Raw genomic sequence first — 24778 nt, forward strand, 5'->3', positions numbered from 1 at the left:
CATGCATGAAGCTACAGGAAGTTGCACCCTTGTAAACCCCTACAATATAGACGGTGTATGCAAAGTTAAGAGTGTGGATAATCTGACAAAGTGAAAAATTCACAAAACCAGATTGTTCAATTCTATCAAAACTCTGAATAACATTGGATTTTAATGGAAATTCACCCCAAAAATAAGCGTAGGTATGCCCTTTAATGTACAATATTCCTAACGAAAGCGTACAAGAGATATACAAATGAAGATATTCTTAGCATGATGAAATACCTTTGAGCATGTCGTGGGCACAACCATTTTGTTGATAATGTGACGTACCAGGGGAACTTGTAGATGCATCATGCAACAAGCTGTATTGTAGTCGGAAAATAATTTTTGATTCAATAACAAAACCTTTACTTTTCAATGAGGGGAAATCAAAGCTGAGAAAGTAAAACTTATGTTGGGTGAAAAATACGTAACAGGGGAACAATTGTAACTTACATATTAAAAAATACTAAAATATAGTAGTAGAAAAAATATACATAACAGGGGAACAATTATTGTAACTCATATATTAACAAATACTAAAATATAGCAGTAGAAAAAAAAAATCTATTTCATTTATGCGAAACTTTCACCCCAGAAATGCAACAAATTATCTATTCATTTTTGTTCTGACAATGGTAGTACATAGGATAATAGCAGATGAATGAAATACTTCATTGCCACACACACCTTGGAAGGAAACATTCGTAAATTTGAATACATTTACTCGACAAACGACTTAAGACGTCACGTTTTCAAGAAAATGGCGATGCCCACGTCGTACTTGGAAACTGTGCGTTATTCTCAGGCTGGTTATTCTTGCCTTTTACATTCCATGAAAATGTATTTTTAATGAAGTAATATTTTGTTCGTTTTTGACCTGATAAAAACCATCCAGTCAAGCGACCAGGTCAATTAATCCTGAAAGTTTCTTCATGGAAGAACACCAAATTGGTGATATGTGCCACCTTGTATAAATATCAGAAATAAATAAATAAATAAAATAAATATTGTACCAAACCTTGAAGCAGTCTATTGATGCTGTCAGTCGTTTTAGTGTTTTTGAGTGTGCATTTTTGCTCAATAAAAACAAGCAGTCCGAAAACTATATTAGAAGTAATTTTATTTCGAACATCATGGAACAAAATATGATGTACTATGCTGAACTCTGAAATTATTTTTGTCATAAAAACACATTGTCAACTTGAAATATAATAACGGAAAACGATGATAATACATATTTACATAGACAAACTTATTCAAGCAGCGCATGATGGTGAAATTGTCCCATAGATTAATTTTGACGCAAAACATAATAACCTTTTACCCGCCGTCGAACCCCTTCGATTTCTCCCGCGAATCCTTCTTTTGTATTAACCGTTCTTGCGGCCGCCCTGGAATCGCTTGGGAAATTAGCTAAATCGAAGTGATTCTCTTAAAATGATTGTTTGTCAAGTCGGCTCTCTTTGACTGGTCGTAAACAGCTTTGAAACAACTTTACAAGGCAACGTCTTGTTGAAAAGAAAGGTTTTACATGTACGAGATTTCCTTTTGAAGTTAGCATATTGTTAGAAGGAATTCAAAAGCACAACAGACTTGACATGCTTAAGAAGCCATTTGCCTTTGTTTTAATCATAATAATTACCCCTATTTTCTTTCATTAAACCCTCTTGTAGTTTTTTTTGTAAATAAGTGCATGTATTTGGCCATTTCTTTTAACAAATAACCTAATATACATGTATATCTCTTATATATAGAACAACTGAATTTAACTGAACCATTGGTAAAGCTTGAAATGAAATAAAAATCGAATTCGAGTTTGAATTCTTATGATAACAATTATTTGTATTATCTTGAAGTGAACTTTGATTGTACTAAAGATTTGAAAATCTGTACAAGTTTTATTTATAGATATATATCTCTTGATCAACTACGACAAGAGATAAGAATGTTGACTTATTCCGTCAAGGTTATGAAGATTTTAGAAGAAAAAAACTTTTATTTGAAATGAAGACGATCGAAAATGACAAAAATAGAGATATAAGTACCCGTAACATTGAAACCACAGGGGAATCACATATCATATCGATAGGGAATTCGTATGCAGGTAACTTGTTTTTCCTGATGTCTTCTCCCGAGTAACCTGATACCAAGCGTTATGTATCATCTAGCTTAACAAGATCCACATCCCGAGCCAAGATAACTACTTAAAAAAGACCACGTGCATTGAGTAGTTTCGCTTGGTTGTGTACACACGCCTTAAGCGATTCAACGCCAAGCAAAGCCAAGTATTAGAGAAGACCAAGCAACCCCTAGCGGGTGCAAGCCGAGATGGGTTGTGATGCGGCCATCAACTAATTCTGCTCCTTAAGCCAGGTAAGCTACCCGTCTCAGGTTCTCCCTTCTTCAGTACTCTCAGAAGTGTATTAACAAGGTTTAGACAGAAAACACGCACTTCGTCCTTATTGACATTGTTCCAGTCGGGAAAGCGCCAGTTCGAGCCGTATTTGCTTTTTCTGCCACTCGGTTGGGGCTCAGTATGCATTCCTGCGGGACAAAGGAAGGTAATGAAACGGTCCTTTCTTGCAAACATTGGAGCGGTTGTGGAAGATCATAATGACGTTGAGAACAAGTGAAGAATCGAACTTTTAGATGATTCCGTAGAAAAACGACACAGTGCGTCAAATAGCAGCATTGCCCTAAAGTAGTTAGTAGTATTCAGTCGTGAAAGCAATACCCTTGGTGTGACGTCATGACGGTGAAAGATCCAATGTCATGCAAATGAAATATTCAAGTACTGTTTAAGCAAACTTTCCAGGAGATTTAGGAAAGTTCTGAAACCTTTACTGTGCCACCTTATTGATATAGCGATACACAAAATTGTATTTTAATGACCCCCAAAATAAATGTATTGCTCGAATAATGCTCGAATTTATTGAAAAAGGGGGTCCGTTCATCCATCCATGACTTCTCGGACTAAAGTTTTCAAACAGGCCAATCTACAAGTTGCTTAAGAATGGTGAGGAATGTGACTTGCCGTTCACAATTTCTATGGAATCAAATCTGAAAATGTTAACCTTCTGTTGGAAATATTTGAACAATTTAATGATCTGGTTGTTGATGTTGTTTTACTTGTTGCGTATTTTTGGAGCCCCAAATAATTGTATAAAATTGATTTGTTGTTGTACAAATGCCTTTTTTGGGACAAGGCTTTCAAAGGACCTACTGCACGATATTAGGGTAGGAGCGCCCGGCAAGAATATCATATAAGGGTGTGGGGTGGGAGCGTCGCCTCGTAGCTCACAATTTATAAAGTAATATAACATTGATTTGTTGTTGTACACAGGCCATTTTTGGTACAGGCAGGCGCGTACGCAGGATTTTTTTCAAGGGGGGGGGGGGGGGGGGTTTAACATTTATAAATCGGGCCGAAAATTTCGCAACGACTCAGCCAGCCGCTGAATAAGCGGGGGGGGGGGGGGTAAGAGGTCATTTTTTTTTTTTTGGTCCCCCCAAAAAATCGCAACGACTCAGTGCTATCAGTGATCATATACCTTTAAATACAAATATAATTACGAAATAATTTTGAGTACAATTCAGCACAGAAAGAGCATTTTAAACTACACGAGTTTAACTTAATAGACTACCTGTCGCGTTAGGATGGCGGTGTCCTTCTTTGTACCGAAAGACTACCGACGAAAAATGATTATCCTCCGATATGGAGCTGAATATTTGATGAGCGACCATTATGATTACTCTTTAATGGGTTTCGCCCACAATATACGTCTTACATTATCCATTATAATGAGAAAACATTAAACATATCATTAATAATGGAAGGTGTTTTCTTCTTTTCAAGTGGTCCCCTGGTGAAACAAAAAAAAGACACACAGCCAAAACACCTTGGAAATGATGATCTTTAATTACTAAGCGGATGCATACAAATTTAATATTTGTTAAATACTCGCCATGGAATACTCCTGGGTCTCAGAGCAAACATTACATGAACAACTCTTGACGTCATTGCTAATTTCCATCGTTAGCATATCTATTAAAGACAAATCAACATTGAAGGAAAGAAATAAAAACAAAACTAATCAACAACGAGAACAGCCTCAACTACAAGAACAACAACAAGGAAAGAGACAAAACAAAGCCCCAAATGGTAGTCATCAGAGCATTGTAGCTTGACCCCCCCCCCCCATAAAAAACCTTTAGTATCTGGAACTATATAGTCGGGGGACAAAACCTATATAACTCCGTTGATGATGTTTAGAAGTCAGCAACTTTGCAACTTCCGACGTACTCAAGATTCTAGATTAAAGCGAGTCAAGATTGATTTTAAAATACTATATTTTTTTCGAATATATATCAAGTTAATACCAAAAAAAAAAAATCAATTACCAATGCCTTATAGATGGAGGAGGAGGCGAACATTGCGAAAAAACACTTGTTTGAGGTAGCATTACATTTTAAATGTTGTGCAGGAAAAAGCCAGTGTTTTTACGTATATTTGTTTATGTGCGTGAAAGAAAGAGGCACTTGGAATTATGCTAAATCAACGCCTCCCTGTTCATATTCGTGACATGAGCGTATTGGAGAAGTCCTGGGAGAAATGGTGGTGTATGCACACACAGAACACACATGGCCCCAGCATGTCACGCCTGGAATATAAACATTATGTCGCCTGGGAGGAGACGAGCTTGAATCAGCCATAGCATACAAGGAGGACCCTTGAGACAACCATCAGACATATGAGTTATGATTGGACATATGACGAGAAACAGAGGGGACAAAGGGAGTAGGAAGATCATTTAATCAGGAGGAAAGGGGTCGGGCAAACTTTGCCGACAAATTAGCTAAAATTGATCCACAAGTAATCAACATGGTCAACAGTTCTCAGATTTATTGCCGTTAGGAAATAACAATTTATCATCCGATTTCAAATTCGCTTCGCTGCCCGAAATCCCGTCGTCAACTTAACTAAAATTAAATTCAACAACAACCAAAAACTTTACCCCAACCTATTCCTATATCCTTGTCAAAATAAATTCCACAGGAAGAGTCGACGGAGAAAATGTCGTTTTACCGGGTGAGGGAGGGAAAGAGAGGGGGTAAATGAGGAGGAGGAGGCGGAGGAGGAGGAGGAGGAGGAAGAGGAGGAGGAGGAGGAGGAAGAGGAGGAGGAGGAGGAGGAGGGGGGGGGGGGGGGGGGGGGGGGGGAGGATGAGAAGGAGGAGGAGGGAGGAGGAGGAGGAGGAGGAGGAGGAGGAGGAGGCTGGTACCATCCCGGAAAGAGACACACCGATCAAGTTGGCTCCTAACCAATATAAACACGGCTAATCATAAAATAAATGAACACATGCTACCGCCATAAAGACGTCTCTGTCATAATTACTCGGTCTGTACAGAGTGATAATTAATCAAAAAACAGAAAAGGTGCTTTCTTATAATTATCATACCGTTTTCTGGGTTGTCAAAGCGTGGTAAACATTTTCATGATTATGGCTACGAAAGGCACGGTAACAATCGGATCTCCCTTCCCCGCAATGGTATCTATCATCAAGTAATGAATCTCTGATGTAGTTAATCCTTGGTGCCATACCTGCTCTCTTGATTTCAAGTTTGTGTGGAGAAATTAAATTGAATAAATGTTGCTCTTTACAACACGTGACCCAGTTTGATTGATTGGGAAGTTTTTGCAGACACCCACTTATTCAGTTGAATAAGGGTATTGTTTAAATCCGGATAAGCATATTAATAATAATGATAATATATTGATAATGAAAATGCTACTTCTCCTACTCATAATAATAATGAAAATGAAAATAATAAAAACAATGATAATGCATACGTTTTGAAGGAGCAACATTTTCTAGATGACGAGAGAGAAATGATAATATCAATGATGATACTGATAATAAAAATGAGAAAAAGAAGAAGAACAAGAAATTGATGATGACGCTGGTGAAGATGACGATGACGATAACGAAGAAGAAGAAGAAAAAGTAGATGAAGGTGAAGAAGAAAAAAGAAGAAGAAGAAGAAGAAGAAGAAGAAAGAAGGAGGAAGAAGAAGTAATAGATGTAATCAAATGACATCACGAAGTGGGTTAGATAAATGAGATAAGTTCCTCTGAAAGGAGTCGGAAGTTGAAGTTCACATTACAGGGGCAGCACCAAGAAAGGGTGTTCCTCTCGTAATGAAGAAACTGAAGCAATCAACCCTTTAACTCGCCTAACGCTCCGAAATTGAGCCTGAAAGACCGAGCTTTAACTCTAAATGAGCGCCAAATTAAATCAGAGTCACCAACCATATTTAATTCCGCGTCCACTTTAAATTCAATATGGCGACGCGGTCTTCCTTTAAGTGACAATGATGCGTATACGTCGTCATCTGAGCTAAGAAGGGAAAAATTGCAGAACTTGGATCCAGGAAGAGAATAATATCAGAGCTGTCAGCTGCTTGGTTCCTTGTTTTGGTCACTTTGTTTTCAAGCTACGACAAAGTTCCCATACTCTTATTTTGTGGGTAGCTTAAAAACGAGTCCGTTGAGACTTTCTATATCTAGCTAGCACTTATGCGCAGAACAAGCGCACGCATTTGACAAATAGTCCTCAGTACGTTTTTTTCTTCTTCTTAAAACAACAGTGTGCAAAAATCTTCCTTTTTCAGCTCATGTGGCATGAATGTGATATTCTGGCTCACTCCTGCAATGAATAATTATTCATGAGTCAATGATCCGATCGGAGACAGAGCACTATAAAACTAGAATATGATCTATTAGTGATGATATTACTACGTACTGGACTGGTAAACACCAAATGGTGTCTTTTCTATGCGCATGAAATCTGCAGATGCAACATTTCTTTAAAAGGGGAACCTTGTGTAAAAGCAAGACATTCCTAATAAGATTCATAAGCATATCCCTGAGAATTTACAAAGTTTACTCGCTTTCAACGTACGATCCCTCAAAGATCATGAAACTGATAGTATTCAAAGCATTAATCTTTTGAATGGTTACGCCCCGGCATTTCTTTAATTCCTAAATCGGCGCCATTCTCAGCTAAACGGATACCTCACCGTCTGGTTGAATTACGAAACATGAACCACCTTAGTCGTTTTCCAGCCAAAGTTGTTCTGTAGAAAACCGCCGCATTCTCTCGCGAGTAGATTGATTAACATTAATGTACGAGCAAGCGAGTTTGAGCGATCGACGATCGATACGCATGACGGGAGCGATAACTCCTGCGATAGTTCGTCTGATTAAATTGCAGTAGAAAGAAGATACTGATTTGTTGAAATACATGCTGCATGAATCAAATAAACCTTTCCTGAACCCATTTGAACTAATCTAGTCTACCCTCTGAGCACATCAGATGTTCGTAGCATAACAAAAACAAAAAAAATATGAGGAAACAAATAATATTTTTCGGAATAAATTTGTTTTTCAGCCTTGTTTTATGCTCAAGAAGAAAGATGTCTAAATAACTGTAAAAAATGTAAGAAAAATAAAAATACATTTACGCCGGTGTTGTATTCATTATTCTGGTGGTACCCCGACAAAAATTTTAATAAAAAAGCAGATGTAGTTTTGTAGTAATGTAGTCTTAAGTCAAATTTGTTATTTAGATTTACCTGAATTTGGTCGATTTTAACAAAATTTCAAAATGTCTTATTGATCGTGTAGCCGCAAAATATGATTTACATATATATTTTAATTAATGCGAGGATTTGATTCGTGAAGCCCGTACCGTCTAAAATATTCATCCCGAGTAATCAAATTTACTAGGTGTCATCTTCCTATATATGTAATTTTTATTGTTATGAAAAAAGGGAAATCTAACCCTGAAAAACTCCATAAATGTCACACCAACAACTTTTTTGTGCATACTTCTTTGATAACCCTTCAAAAATGTATTATTGTGATTTGCCTGTCACAACGACGTCAGAGTTATAATAGACCAATAAAAAACAATACCAAACAAACAACCGAGGAACCTTAATTTACCCCGAATGGGAAATGTTTGTCGGTTATCGGTAAGTTTGGGGCAGTCTGGTCAATCGGTGTGACTGAGGTATGAACTAAAAGGGGGAAAAACGTGTGACGAGGACATGTGACCGACGTCCGACGAAGCCCGTGTCACGAATCGTAGAGCGGACATGATTGAAATACTGCATCAACAGTCTTGAACAACAACAAAACTCAAAACAAAGTTATCGCGTCGAGCGGTTTGCCGGCACTTTAGGCGGTTTAACATGCATATATGCTGCATTTCCTTTGGCGCTCATGAAAATACGGACAAAGTGTAGGCATGGAGAAAACCTATCGCATCGGAAAGCAGAATTGAGCGTTATAGAAGGAAAAGTCTGCATAAAACAGACCTATCGTCTGGCGGACTGGAGGGCAATCGATATTCAGGCTTCGGTATCGGTTTTAAGTAGGGGTTAGTACGAGTGTGATAATGGCCTTGACACGTGGTTCAGTCCCGTCTTCTGTTATTACAGGTATGTGTTACCTTCCCCTCTCTTTCTCTCTCTTCCTCTCTCTCTCTTTCTCTGTCTTTCTCTCTGTCTGTCTCTTTCGCTCTCTCTGTCTCTCTCCCTCTCTTCCCACCTTTCTATCTCCCTATTACCCTTGTCTCCCTTCTCCCTTTCCTCTCTTTTTATAGCTGATTCACTCTCTTTCCCCTCTCAATCTCTCTCAATTCCCTCCTCTTCATCTCTCTTGCTCTCTTTCAATCTCTCTTTCTCTCTTTCCTTACCCCTTTACTTCTCACACTCTCTCCAAGTTCAGCTAACCCAGGCATGACGTGTTATACAAATGGGTTTCAATTGGCGTCCCCCAAGGTCGGGGCAGTTCGATTAGGCGGGAAATTTTATTGCCAAATTTGTCGCTTTGCGTTCTCATACAACAGTCAATTCAAGACGGGTATAGCTAGGCGATGAAGGTTGCACTTTATTTGGTAAGGGATTGGTTATCGGTTGGGTGACGTATTCACTGTAATATTTCTTTAATCCCACTCAGGTCAACCATGAATTAGATCAATGGGTATTCTTTAAAGATACGAAGTACCAGACAATGTATTGCGGTTATTATATTTTGACCAACAGTGTTTTCCTCAAAGACAGGACGGGGAAGTGTTCACGTTAATCCTGCCTAGAGTATTCGCAATGTCAGAAGCCATAAGGATTCGAACAGACCCGAAAGACAGGCGTTACCATTAAAAACAGCATCCCGTTTCCGCCACTTTAAAACAGGCACGTGTGTGGCCACACATTAATAACAAGTGTTTATCTATCAATGCATTCATCTTCTACGTCTGCAATGGGTCTCACATTTCCCACCGCTTTATTCTGGCTATTATTATGACGTAGCAGAACTGACTGATTCCACCGCAATGATTCATGTGGACAGATTAGGAGTTACGTCATGTTTATCTGAAATTAGTTCAGATGAATTTTCTGATTAATTTAATTTATGAGCGTGATTTATTCTTATATCCTCATTCTTGATCACCGAATTCTAAACGACTTTTAAATGCAGATAACTTTTCCCCCTGCATGCCACTTATTGGAATGAACTAGACGGAATTTAGCAACTCTAAGAACGAGCTATGTATAATCTTAGTGTCTGGAAAAACTGAAATTCCAGGAACAATGATAACCTGGCCTCTCTCTTGCGTCATCAAACCTAAAGTATGACAAATTATTTTTCCGAAACAACTTCCTAACAATCCAGGCTCTCCAAATTCATTATTTTACTTTAGATCCCTCATCGCCAAGCAATAATCCGTAGTCTACGAAAAATATATCACTAACGCAAAATCATTAACAAAACAAAGATACCCACCCAATTTCAAAGTATTCATAATAATGCCCGTGTGTTCGATTATAGCCATACAGTCTAGCCTAGCTCTTACCCCAGGCGTTTACAAACACAGCTTGTATTGATATTTTCCAACCGATAAACAGGTGCCACTTTAGTTCCTTTTGTTTGAAAATTTACACCTGGAGTATACACTTACAGGCCTGCTAGAAAAACTAAAACTAAAAGGTTATTGTCTTTCCCTTTATGCTCAATTCACACCGCCAATCAGACGCTAAGCCGACTACAAACCATCCAATTGTTGGCGAAAGATCGGGAAATATAATTTTGGTTCCGTCTGTTGTCGGTCTCCATGTTGTTGTTGTTGTTTGTAATAGTTTAGTGGCGTTCATTCAGTATTAATATATACGCCATATCTTCAGTTTTATAAGAAAGTCAGTTATACATAAGAAAATTGAGAATAAAGATGTGTAATTATATAATTAATTAGTCATTAACGCAATTTATTAGGAGTCTCTGGATGGTTTGCAACTTCGTGTTTCTGCTCCATTGGTCTCCATGGTGTGGATGGAGTCTTATATTTACCTCCACCAATCTACTTCCCTGCCAGTGTATCATAGTGTAATCAAATATATTTGCATAATGAACGCCAAGCGGTGTAAAGTTTCTTTCGATTTTTCTTTTATGCGTAATTTATTGTTTGCTCACTCAAACGAAAAATGACAGAAATACATCAACAAGGACCAAAGATTCGTGACACTATATTGAACTTTATGAAATAATCAACTGAGAAGAAGGTTTCCGGATTCTCACCGAAATCCTTAACTGTTCTTCCCTTCTTGAACTACTAGGACAATAACTTCCCGGACAATTACAACCAGACACTTATTCCACATGACATTTAGCCCGGAAAACCGTCCTTTTCTCAAGGTAGGCGTCTGAGTATATCCCACTAGATTTCATGAGGTAGTTGTCTATAGAGTAATTGTCCTAGATGGTAATTGTCCGGGAGTACTTGTCCGGGTGTAATTGCCATGGGAACGATTGTCAGGGAGTGTTTATCCGGGGTTATTTGTCCGGGAGCAGGTGGTCTGGTTCTTCTGATTCACCCTCATCAATAAGCCAGTTTACGGTTGCAGTCTGAGCATGAGCAGATAAAGGTCATTTGTACCAAAAAGGTAAAACCCACAGAGATGAATACTGGATATGGGCTCATGAAAGTTATGTAACATTATTCATTTATGCACCAACGGTACATTCTAAGATACGCAGGTGGAAGTATTCTTTTTCAAGAGGGCAAACAAAAGGTATTCATGAAGCACATCTAGGACTTTGGCAGTTATTATTCTAAGATGCTCAAAGTGGAACTTCTCCATGTGTAAAAGATCTGTGGATATTTGGGGTCATTTGTACCATGTGCTATCTGTAAACTCCCTTATTCATATCAGTCAAACCAGACGTCATCAATGGAAATTAAATCTAATTGCATCTACTGAAGATATGAACTTATTTCTCAAACCTCGGGTAGGATTACGCAGATATTCACTACAAAATCATTAAAATAATTGAAGTCTCTGTGTTATTCAATAATACGATGTGATGATACCCCATGATTAGGCATAGGAAGGCAGGAGGGGGAGGGGGGGGGGTAGCCCTCAGTGAAAACTATTAAAACTCGTTTTTACTCACCATTGCCTGTTATAATGCCCTCGTCTGGTTTGCATTCAACATCAGTCGTGCATGCATCTCTATCAATCTCGGGATCCTATGAACAAAATGGAGGAAATGAGAGAGAGAGAGAGAGAGGGAGGGGGAGGGAGAGGGGAGAGAGAGAGAGAGAGAGAGAAAGAGAGAGGGGCGGGTGGAATGGATGAGGACATATTTTTTAGCAAGATCGCAATATTTCAGAGATAATTATTATGTAACATTACATGTTGCAATAGCTTTTTGTCGATTTGAAGGTCGGATTTTACAAACTATATTTGGGAAAACATACTTGACATGTGGCACTTCATATTTTAAACATTAAGTAATTGTATTTTCTAACGTTTACATCATATATGTCACAAATTAGACTGTAATTTACGATCTACAAGTATGGTTAACTTTATACATCTAGCATTAATTATGATTGCAAATCACTTTCCACTTTTTGCAAACATGTATTGTAATGTATTAACCGCATAATCGCTTACAGTTTCCAGGTAGATATCATGATAAAGAAGTACGAATGATATTTACAATAATTAGAGAATTTCAATTGGTTATAATGTAAGATAGTTACGGAGAGAAAGACGGACAAAAGGAAACAAAAAGACGTATGAAATATAGATGAAGAAAATATTTAAATGGTTTTATATCTCATGCAAAACATAATACAAGAATAATTATTTCACAAAAAATATGCAATTAAACGACAAATATAATAGAAAAAGCACGAGAAAAGAGGAACTAACTTGAAGCAGAGCTTGTTGAAGTGTTAGTTCCTCCGATGCTGCTTTACAATATAACATGAACAAATGAGGAAGTATAAAAGAAAGGAGAGGAAAGAGAGATCCATCAAGATTGATAGACAGATAAAATCGAATGAGAAAAGGAAAGTTATACTCACTTCCGGACAGGCGCCTCTCGATTGCATGGGTGATAAAACCATATTTGTCATGACGAAAAACCCGTTTGTTTGCTAAGGAGAAAATGGCAAAAGCAAAACATTAAAAATTGGACATTTTGGTGATAAGTATAAGATAAAATCTAACAAGGATTGCCAATTAAAAAGAGACATTACATCAATATCTGAATATATGACGGCTGAATATGGTTGAGCTTTATGATTTTTCATTCAATCATATTTTCATATTTTGTACCATATATTTAATATTGCTGTTTAAAGCTAAAACCTTTTGAATTTACAGAACTGAAAATAATTATGGTGAACAATTTGGATTAAGAACAATAAAAGTGAATGATACATATATTTAATGTACTTCTGAAAGTTTGTGATAAAACTGCTAAATATTTATTCATGTTCAAATACCTTTAACACATTTCTTTCACCATTGTCAACCTATTATTACTATGCCTTTACAAATTATCATACGATCGCAAAAACTTTAACAAAAGTAAGACTAATGTAATGCAATGCGTAATTCATCTAAATGCGAAACGAAGGACATAATTATCGGAATATGATTTCTACAGGCGATACGATAGTGTATTGAAATCGCCATTAAATTGGCTTCTCGAAAGCCTATGCGATCTTGTTTATTAGTGATAGCTACCTGTGCAGGTATGACGTAGTCTGAGACGTCCCACACTCTGGTGTATCTTTCTGGGAAGGGTGTTCTGAGGTCGGAAGAATTGGATATGTTTGTGTAGGCAACCCCTTTTAGCTTTGAAGTTGCCGAGCCCTCAACGTTGTCTGTGCTCTGATACCCCTTTTGCCAGAAAATGACGTACCTAATGGAAAAATGAAAAGCAAATAAGAATATATTTATTACAACATTTTAAAGTCGTTATCGCAATAAATAGATGTACTAATTGATGTATTCGATTGGGTAACAGTTTGTTGCACGTGACTTCTAAACTTTCTTTGAACATGGTACAAATTAAATGTATTAATGTTCTGTTGGTGAATAATTAACACTGACTTGCATAATGTGAATGGAGATGTGGTGAGGATCATAGGATTTGCATTTCAGCACGGCTCTGATGTCCTTTGAAAAAGAAAAAAAAGTCGATCTACGTGTTCCACTCTTGGACGAAGTAAAGAGGAGTTCCGTGAACGCTGTGATCATCGTAATCGTTTGCCAACGTAATGCATGGTTAACATTACGTATGTGAAGACCTTAGGTGCTACCACCTGGCATATCATGAGCAATATATAGGAAGTCAATATCAAATATGATTATGAAATATGGTTATCTTGATATATTTCTTTCTTTTCCATGAAATTCTATCAAATATATTCGATATATCCAGAGATGCTATCCATGTCCATCACATTGTACACAGTTTCAAACATCTAAATGTGTTCTATCAACATTTACCACAGTCCTACATTTGAGTACCAACCGCCTAATAGTTTTGACGACATTATATTTCAAGATAACACTCGAAAATATCAAAATTCTTATCCATCATATATACATCAAACCCCTTAATTGTTTTTGTATCTTAAATGAGAGGGGCTGACACTGAAAAGCCATTTTCACACTCTCAGGAGCAGGCATCAACACGGCTGATTGCCAGCCAAGGAGTCATCGTAATCACCTCTTCGAAAGAAAGGAAAAGATGAAATTAAAGTGAAGCATAGGTAGCGAACTAATGAGGTCAACATCGATTACGCTCTGATAATCTTCCGCCGTGTCCAGTGTCCAGTGACCCTACTGACAAGGCCTTATACTGGTTGAATTAATGCTGGGAAGAATTATACTTGTTAGAGTAAATACCCCTGGAGAGGGATCACCTGCTCATACGATGCACTCTCACGGATGGTCTTTTTTGACCGGAACAGGAATTGGTAGGTCTACCTAATACTGATTCAGACGTGAGAAGCATCTTCTTGCAGTTTTTACCAGATGGGTAGATTATGTAACAATTAATATTAAGAAAATCGCATGGCAATTATGAATATTTTTTTTTTTCTTCAAAGAAAGACATTTGACAAAGGCAAACAACTTTAGTGACTCTCTTAGAAATACATGCACAATTGTGCATGCGAGAATAAGGATGTGTAGGTCTATCAAAGTTCCCAATCGCTGTCCTCCCATTTTTGGATCTTGAATTTGAATATATATCATCATCATTATTTGTAGTATTACTACTATTTTAATCATCATCATTATTGTCATTGATAATAGTATTGTCATCATTATCATAATTATTATAAGAAGATGCCCCAACTTATAAGAAGATGCCCCAACTTCTCCCCAACTTGTTCTATGGATTCACAATTTCTTGCTAGAAAGACCTCAGGCAGTAAGATTGGGAATGATTAAATCTTGTACCAAGGTAATTAGTACAGGTGCCCTGCAGGGATGTGTTTTATCCCCCGCCCTTTTCTCCCTGTATACTAGTAAAATTATCAGTGACAATGAAAATTGTAATATCATAAAATATGCTGATGATATGGTAATCACTGGACATCTTACTGATGAGAATGTAAATGACTATGTCACAACGGTGAAGGCTTTCATTGAGTGGTGTGATGCGCACTGCCTCCACTTAAACGTATCTAAAACAAAGGAAATGGTGTTTGACTTTCGGAAAAAATCAAATAAACACGATCCGTTATTTCTTCATAATAAGGAGGTTGAACAGGTGAAGGAGTACAAGTACCTGGGAAGCATAGTTACCAACACTTTAGACTGGACTAAAAACACACAAACATTGTGTAAGAAGGGAAACCAAAGACTCTACTTTCTGAGAATGATGAAAAATATTCACGTTGACAGAACAATTCTGGTTTTGTTCTATCAGTCACTAATACAAAGCATTTTAACATACAACGTGATTTGCTTTTACGGAAATGGGACCCAGAAAAACCGGACTCGCTTAGACCGGGTGCGGCGAGCGGCACAGAGAGTGATAGGGCATGATTTGGCTGATATAAACTGTTTGTTCGAACAGAGACTCATGTCCAAAACAAACAAAATCATGAAAGATCAAAGTCACCCTCTCAACACCCAGTATTCTTTCAACCGTTCTGGAATTCGATTAAACGTCCCACGCACAAACCGAGCACGCTTCCGCCAATCCTTCGTACCAAACTCTATCCACATGTTCAACCAATTCGTTAAGAGATAATAATAATAATAATTGTAATAATAATAATAATAATAATAATAATAATATTAATAATAATAACAATAGCAATAATGATTATAATTATTTGAATTTATAAACTGTTATCATAAAGCTATTTCAAAGATATTTCTAATCATCTAATCAAGTTTAACAATTTTGGATGGCTTAAACAATTTTGTATTATTTATGTGAAATGACGAGATCTTTTCTGTTCTGAAATTGCTTGCTTAATTGTTCATATGTTCATATTATTGTACTCTGTTTCTCGTATCATTGTAATGCTGGTGGAAAGCATATTTCCACATTGTGGACGAATAAACTCAAATCAAATCAAATCAAATCATGTGCAAGGTGTATTATTTGATAAAAAATGGTACTTCCTATGCTGTTGATGTTGGAAATATTATATTCTGTGTCAAACCCATGATTAAATAATGAACGAGCAGTGACCCCGAACCTCATAAGCCAAGACACGTGTAATACATGTATGGGGTTAACGTGCTACTTTGCCCACCGTGTAATAAGATCTTAATTACTTGTCAAATACGGTAGCAATCCCACGGGAGAGTGATTCATGGACAGGCATGGCAAAAGTCAGGAGACCAACATCATTTGTTCCTACGGCCAACATCGTCTGCCCCCATTCCCCCTCCTCTTAAAGGGAGACAGTCATCTGCTTCCAGAAGCAGAAGGTCATGATTCGCTGACACCAGACTTAGTAGTCCCATCAAGAAATACCCCTCCCAGTCTCTCGGAGAGTCTTCGGGTGAGGGAAACGTAAGATACTGACTCTTCCATTTGGGGTGATTGATGGAAAATGCAGAACATTACATAAGGTCGGTTGGTCAAAAAATTGTAGGCTTATCCTGATGACTGACAAAACCTGTGATTAGTGAAAACCCGAAATATGTCAAATTCCCCATGAGAGCCCACTTCTAAGCGTCTTTAAAAACATACAGCGGATGTTTAATGAGCATAATATACTTATTATAAGTCAATCGTTTCGGAAAAGGAGGTTTCTGAAAATAGAATTCTACTTTGGAAGGATGGAGGACGCGTAGCGTGAGTTTAGTCACTGAAGAAGCGATGTCGGGGGGGGGGGGGGGATGTGGAAGGGGGTTAAAGAGAAGGTTGAGTTCTGGAAAGAGGTGAAAAATAATTTGTGAACTTTATCATTCTTATTATGCAAGTGTGGAAGAACATCAGATAAGACATGTTTCCTGAAAAGCATGGCTCTTCAAATGCCTTCATATTCTAAATATGTCATGTTCATCGTAGAACTTGGGGGGGGGGGGGTTAGGTTTTTTACGCCACGTGCTCGTGTAGTCCCATATACGTCTTTCTGCGAACAGTGTTTGTAACTTAACCAAGATTGGCCAAACTTCTTATCATTTTGATGATTCCAGAACCTTGCAATACACACAAATTCTTATATGCTAGATGATCAACCTTTTCTAGTCGATTCCACACTGTTCCTTTCACAATGCAATCGCATGACCAGAACTCAACTTCATCTTTAACTTTCTTTCTCGGTTAATGAATAAATCTAATGAGTAAATATGGTAAAAAAAACATCGAGTTGGGATAGTGTGGGAAGGGAACGTGTCTATTTCATTATCAAGTTACCTAACCCATCCCCTCTCTCTCTCTCTTTCTCTCTCTCTCTCTCATTCTTGTTTTTCAGCATTTTGATTTGGGTCACGTGCCCCCTCGTAGCTACGCCACTTGGAGGAATATTCGCCCCTGATGATCACAGCATTAACTGTATCTCCTACGGAGCATCTGCTTCAGACTATTTTCATTTTGCTCCCCCCCCCCCATCGTTTCTCGAAATGTATCGACACTCCAGAATTGTTCCCCACCCTAAAGAATCACAATAACTTATATTGAGAGTTTTATAGCATGGTGCTTTACCATTTCACCAGTAACTACAACGGTTCATGCGCAGGTATTACTCATTACAACAACTTGGAAATGTGTTGATAGTGATTAGTGAAATATCGCTCCTTTCAATGTACACTGTAAATTCATACACTGCGATAGAAAAAAGTACTAAGTAGAGTAAATTGGAAAGTGTAGATCATGTAATAACATGTAAGGATTAATTGGACAATAAAGTGGTGTAGGAATATTCCTAAAAGTTGATTAAAAATGGTCTCATAGGTAACTCGACCGACCTTTATATTATTGGACGTTGAACTTATCTCGTCAGCTTCTTAAACACCTTCTATCTTCAGAATGACGTCTTCTATGATCAAAGTCATTCACGAGCCCATCCTGACATTTCCAAAGTGACAAGATGAGGTCGAATCAATATGAAATATTGAACGTGAGTTGTCTTAATTATTGATAAATTAGATAGGGTCGGCGGCTAGACGAGAACTTACAGTGCGGGCTTTTTCTTCCAAGACAGCACCGCTGACGTAACACAACAAATCAAATATTCACTTGGAGACGAGATCCAGCATCTCAAGACACCTGTAAACCTGGTGTTTGATGTTTGCTGAAGGGTTCGATGACAACCAAAAGTCGTAATGGACTCGCTTTGGGGTGTTTTACGATAGGCCAAGGAGTAGTTGACAGAAGGTAGACAACATCGATCCGAAGACGTGCCTTTCGACTTAGATTCAAGTTAGTTTAACCGCATTCTTGGCGTATTTCTGGACGGCCCTAGACAGTCCTTTGGTGGAATAACAAACCTGTGTTAGGAGCGTCTTCCGCGAATGAGGTTTCGCAAAATGTATTCAAAGAAAACACCCGCAGACAGGAAAGAATATGAAATTAGCTTGGAATGTGGATGATATCTTATCCATTCCCATCACTAGACAGTAGTTTATACACCGCATTACCGTTATAGAAATAATTGTGACAATTTATTGTGCCATGCTCTAAATAAAATGAATTCGCTTCACGAGGAAATGTTTAAATAAGAAATCCGTAGAATTGTGGATTTACCAAATATATTCAATTCGATTTTTAGTTCTCTCTTAATCGACATCACTCTGTTTTTTGTTTTACTCTGCTCATCTCTGTTTATTTGCCTAATTTCCCCCGTTTCATTCCCTGCGGGTTTTGTCATCATTCTAAATTACTCTTTAGTATGTAAAGCCCATTTTCCTACATTTCGTCAAAACCGTGGATTATTCTTTGCACAATGATGCACGATTAAATCTCCCACTCCCTCTCTTTCAAATAGCGCGTCGCCTCCGTTTCGCTTTAGACTTGCAGAGACACATTGGCTGATAACGAGACCCATGGCGATCATGGACGACACAAGTACCATCCAAACGCTGATTTAAACCCTAACAACTGTCTAGTCATTAATAATGTTTCTTTATTGCTCTAATAACTGTTTTTTTTTTTTTTTTTATAAATCTCTGAACGAGCAACAATCGTGGATTCGGAATAATTGATACACGGTTGAATTGAAAACAAATAATTCAGCACGTAGGAGTCGCAATGGGATCGAGATGCGTTGGCTCGTAACAATATGTTGCTTGGTCAGACTCATAGCAACTATGGTCTTTCATTGCTTTTACTCTGTAAAAGTTTCAGAAATAACAATAAAAACGGAAGAAAAAAAAAAACTATTGTCTTTCAGGGCGGCGTAGTAAGCTTGAAAGATACTGAAGTGGCGTCTATTATGTATATTTGTGTGCCATCACGTGAAATTTGGCTTCTTTGCTTGTGAAAACCAATGTGTCTTTCCCTTTTCTTCTTTTAAATATAAATTAACCGAATGATGCGTTTACACATAATGATTGTTACGTATGATTGACATACCTTCCTGTACATCTATATTCATTTTAGGGTAAATCACTTGACTATTATGCCCCTTCTCTTCCCGTATCTCTTTCCATTACGATTTTTGTAATGATCCTATTTTCTCCCTCTCGCTTCTTCTTCTTTCTCTCTCTCTCTCTCTCTCTCTCTCTCTCTCTCTCTCTCTCTCAGTGTGTTTTGTTTGGTTCCTTTGCCTGTCACTAAATGTGAGAACCTTAAATCCCTTAGATCAGTCGTCCATGAATAACATCACGTTCGTCTAAATTTTAAAGTACCACTGTTTAACATTTTACTTTGGATTTGTGGATTCTTTGTACACATGATAAGGTCAAATACACCCTTTATTAACAAGCGAATGAGCATAACATTGTGGCGGGACATGTCCAGAAGCTTAAATCTTCATACCTCCTATCTTTACCTCTAATGGGTAAATGGGGGTGTGATCCTAATCCAATAGCAAAGAAAGTCGGCCAGTTTACAAGAAATTAAACACGATTGATTAAGCATTTTTTGGTTTCATCCTCTTAAATTTTGTAAAATGAGATCAGATATTGATAGGAAGGATTTCCGTCTTTGGAATCCCCAATGGGTGCATAAATCGTCACCAAGGACACAGAATTTAGCTCACTGATTCCAAAGTTTTTAAATTCTCCCATAATAGTCACACCATGGTCCCACGTATTCAATCTTGAGTGCTGTATTACTGATGTGCAATGAAGGTGACATTCGTAGGAAAGTAGCACGAAGCGTATGATTGGCAAACATTTAACATGAATTAAAGGAGTGAACATCGGATGAATGCACACATGTAGCATTTTTTTAATGTCTCAATCACTGATCAAGCCAATCGTGAAAGTGACGATGTCTTTTATGATGTAAGATGTACGGATGAGATTGTACTTTGATAAGAGAAGAACGATCCGTGTCAACGAAACCCTAGTCAGAACCGATCTAGAAGATACGACTCTATCTTTATCTGAAACCAAATGTAAGCTATGAATTAAAGACGCATTCGGTGATTGATTGTAATCACATATGATTTGGATTCTTAGGGGGTGTAAAGACATACTGCTTGACATTTAAAAATACGACAGAAAAAATCGTCTTATTCCACTGTCCAATCATGTCGGATGTCAGGACGTTATCTTTGTACCGTAAAGCATGTCAAGGAAATGCACAATGTAAGGACAGCGAAGAAGATTAAGATTATACGTGATGAGAAACGCGTCTTATTTATATACCGAGCTATAGTTGTCACGCTTCTGTCATTAGTATCCTAAATATTCCATAACGTAGGACCAACGAACAAGACCCAAATTCCATGTGACTACATTCCCGTCTCACTTTACTGTCCAGATATGCCAAATATGAAGACGGTATCTTATGCATGCCGAGATACACCACAACATAGGAACGTCGAACACGAACATTGTCAAAAGCATGATTAAAGATAAACTCCAGTTCTGGTAAAAAAAAAATAATAATAATTCTCACAGAATCAAACGAAACTTACACTGAATGTTCAAGATTACAAATAAATGACATTTGCCAAACAATTTTGGAAGAAAATGTATACTGGCTGAGTAATGAGCATAGAAAGACAAGAAAATCAAGGTAGTACTAGCCCGACACCATGTGTGTTGTCCCATATGTAGCTTCCTGTGTACAGTGCTTGTTACTTAACCAACACTCGGCCAAATTTATTATGATGTTGATGACTCCAGAACCTTGCAGTGCTCACCAATACTTACATGCTACATGATCAACTGTTTCTGATCCATTCCACACCTTTTCTTTCACAATGCAATCGAATTACCAGAACTGGAGTTTATCTTTAAGATGCTTTAAAGAAGAAAAAAAAAATCTGCATTTGGGCGAGGCCTTATACCTGTCTACCCTCTTGAGACAGAAAGCTCCAAACAAGCGTCAAGAAAACGTCTAGCGTAGTGACCACTCTCTGTCCTTCCCCTCCCCTCTTCATCTCTCTCTCTCTCTCTCTCTCTCTTGTTCTCTCACTTTCACTCTTTCGTCCAGACTTCATAAACTTCCTCAAATCGATGCCGATTAATAACGCTTGGCTTGCCTCAGGAACAGCTTAACATGATAATCTGTCTTTCAAGTCGCAAGATTATAGCCCCAATTAGGATGCAGTCCAATGCTCGCGTATGTCTTCCGAGCTAACTGACTGCGATCTAAGGGAGTTAGGAGAAATATGAGCCACTCTAAGAAGGGGTGCTATCTTCTTCTCTTGTGTACAGAATCATGCTACAAAACTAAGCTATGTGAGGATACACATATTTCTATATTGTGGGGATTGCCTGGTACAGAAGGGGTTGTACACCATTCAGAGGGATAGTGTGGGCGTGTAGAGGTGCGTGTATATATATATATATATGTGTGTGCGTGTGTGTGTGTATGTGTGTGTTTGCGGGAGTGGTGCGTGCGTGCGCGCTAGCTAGGACTATGATCATGTGGTAGATCAAGTGTCGAAAATATAAAGTACAATATTCATGCCCCTGCTACCCGACTGTTACTCACAAGATAAACTTATTTATTCACACACAAAACATTAATTGTAGACAGTCAACATTATTTGTTATAAATTGGTTGGTATGCAATATCTTGAAACTCATTTGTAGGGTCCCTCGTAAGCATCCACGAGAGTCAAATACACGATTGTATATTTACGCCTATACGTTTTAAAAATACGTTTTGATATTGGCTAATTTCACTAGTGTATGTAATACCCCTCCCTCTCCGCTTCAATGAATTTGAACTGAATTGAATGCAATTTACTAAATCTGAATGCAATCTTATTGCAATTAGGATTGTAATAGGGGACCTACACGAGATCAGGACTGGTTAAAAATAACCGAAAGCGTCAATGTGACATTCCAATGCAAATCATACCAATCAGCATCCTCATCCCCATAAACAGGTCCCATGGGCAATTATGTACCCATTACTAGAGCTTTAGAAGAAACCGACTTATCCGTTATACATGGAGGGAAGCCTTCTGATATAGTCAGTGGAGTCAGTGAAAAAACGAATTTGAAATCAAATGAAGTGGAAGACTTCAATCACTTTCGATATCCTTGTATTTTCCTCTGTTTATTTGACATTTCGACGTTACGTCCGTCACTGTTTGACGAAGCATATCAGAAAGGACATTAATGGTGGTCTATCAATCGACTACGCTTCGAATCATTAAGTATTTTAAGCTTCAGAGAGTCACAAGGACAGAGCAGGAAAGGGGGAGAAAGTGTGCGAGGATTCGTGAGAGTGGATGAGGGTGCGCGCAGGGTTGGCGAGGGATCGCTAGGGTGCGCGAGTGTGTGCGAGGCTGCATGAGGGTGAGCGCAGGGTTGGCGAGTGTGTGCGAGGGTGCATGAGGGTGCGCGCAAGTTTCGGGAGTGTGCGCGAGTGTGCCCGAGTGTGTGCGAGGGCGGCTTACATCCATCATATTTGTATAATGGAATATTACGCTGTTTGCACCAAACTGAGTGATTCAATCTCACAGCAATTCAAGTGGCAATAATTATTCTAGATTTTGTTCGGAAAAGGACAATTTGAGGTTAAAAGAGAAGGAATTTTGGAGCGCCAGGAGTGTCAAGTCTGAGAGACATGTGTGCTATACAAGAACCCACTATTATTGTTCTTATTAAATTGTGATAGAAAGACTTTACCGGGATTTTTTTACAAAGCAGTGATCTTTGAAAAGGGGTACTGGTTTTGAGAAGGTTCGGTTATGCGCAAGGCCTGCGTCATACTAGCACTGCATTATTACCTAGTCTCTCCGTATATTAAAGTACTATAATCTTGAACTATCGAAGAATCTAATAACACTGTTTGAAGCCAGATCGAATTCGACAGCGATTGAAAATAAACAGTAATGTTCCCTTATTGTAATTCAATCATTCTTTGATATTAAAACATTCCAAGATTTACTGTAGTGCATTTCAAAATTGATAGTAGTACCTGAATAGCAGTATCTGTCATGGAAATTGCAGGTCTCTAGAAATTGTCATTTATAACCAAAGGCAAGCAAGCCATGCAAACCTTTGTTAATTAGAAGAGTAATTGCTGATATTAGATAAGAAAAAGAGGTGCTAATTGCATCGGAAAACGATAGAACCGAAGACATTTTAGTACCTCCAGCCTATTGCATCGAAATGGGGTATCTTTTCAATTAAAATTTAGCTGCAAGGTAGAAGGCTCATTATGTGTTACTAATGGAACTCCCCAATGATTATGAGCCCAGTGAGGTGTGGATGATGGGGGCGATGAGGCTTGTTCAATGTTGTAACATTGAGTACACACGGTCCACTGCGCAACATCTGATGTGCTATACTGTCAGATGGGAATATGTCTCACATCTTCCAAAATGTTTAATTTCTCTCGCGTTATAGGAAGAGGTCTGGAGTAACTTCTACAAAGTTATGTTATTTCATATCTGTGCCATTATTTGTAAGAAACAGATAGAGTGCCCCAAAAACATAAAAACCATGGTCAATATATACATCATAATATTATATTATAAGACTATGGAGTCTAGCATTTGGTGTGCCCCTTGATGATTTAAGAAGTAGACCTTTTCCTTGTTATACCTTACCGTTGTTTACCTGTTGTATTACCTTCGGTCCTCATGCTTTCCGACCCCCCAAATCAAATATCTTAGGACATTGTATAATAGAACACTCATCATAGTTGTATACAGAAATTGAATGAAGAAGTTCACCCTGTGATTCTCATCAACACCCAACACATCACACAACAGCCACTCCTTGGCCATCAAAAAAAAAACCCCGATCCCTTAACTAAACCAAAAACAAAAATACAATTTAAAGCTTTAACCAAATGTCTTTGGCGAGTAAAGTTTTGGAAAAAATTGTTGGACCATCCACAATCCGACATAAGCCCAAACGCAACTCAAAGCTTTCACCGAATGTCTTCGACAAAATAAAACCGGGAGAAAATGTCGAATCATCCGCACAGTAATACGATGAGGTAAAAGTTGGAAAATCACATAGCTGGAGATGATCCATTGTGACGTAACACTCATCAGTGATTCAACATAAATCTGAAAAGCGCATAGCAATGTGTCAATAACCAAGAATCGCGGCCATGGGAAATTGGTGGTGCACATCGGTGTCGCTATTTTTCTAATCCCTGAAACTTGTGTATGAATACTTCGGTTAACATTGACGTAGAGTAACATTGTCCATTAGATCTGGGATCGGTCGATTCCAGTTAATTTTCCTTCAAAATGTCCATTAAAACATCAGCGGTACAGTTCAGTAGATAACGCGAGTGATGATGGAGATTATAAGATCATGTATG

At 38.1% G+C, this 24778-nt stretch overlaps 1 protein-coding gene across 1 annotated transcript in view; it reads right to left on the minus strand.

Annotated features, from left to right (window-relative positions):
- The window catches only part of LOC591536 (P2X purinoceptor 4), a 67841-nt gene extending 51555 nt beyond the window's left edge, over nt 1–16286 (minus strand). Inside the window, exons 1-4 of the mRNA XM_030974947.1 lie at nt 16192–16286; nt 13129–13306; nt 12462–12533; nt 11540–11615 (exon numbers count right to left, since the gene is read on the minus strand). Of these exons, the coding sequence (XP_030830807.1) occupies nt 11540–11615; nt 12462–12533; nt 13129–13306; nt 16192–16286 (421 nt within the window). The remainder of the gene's footprint in view (nt 1–11539; nt 11616–12461; nt 12534–13128; nt 13307–16191) is intronic.
- Nucleotides 16287–24778: the final 8492 nt, after the last annotated feature.

This window comes from Strongylocentrotus purpuratus, unplaced genomic scaffold, assembly GCF_000002235.5.
Source record: "Strongylocentrotus purpuratus isolate Spur 01 unplaced genomic scaffold, Spur_5.0 spur5_contig_867, whole genome shotgun sequence".
NCBI lineage: Eukaryota > Metazoa > Echinodermata > Echinoidea > Camarodonta > Strongylocentrotidae > Strongylocentrotus > Strongylocentrotus purpuratus.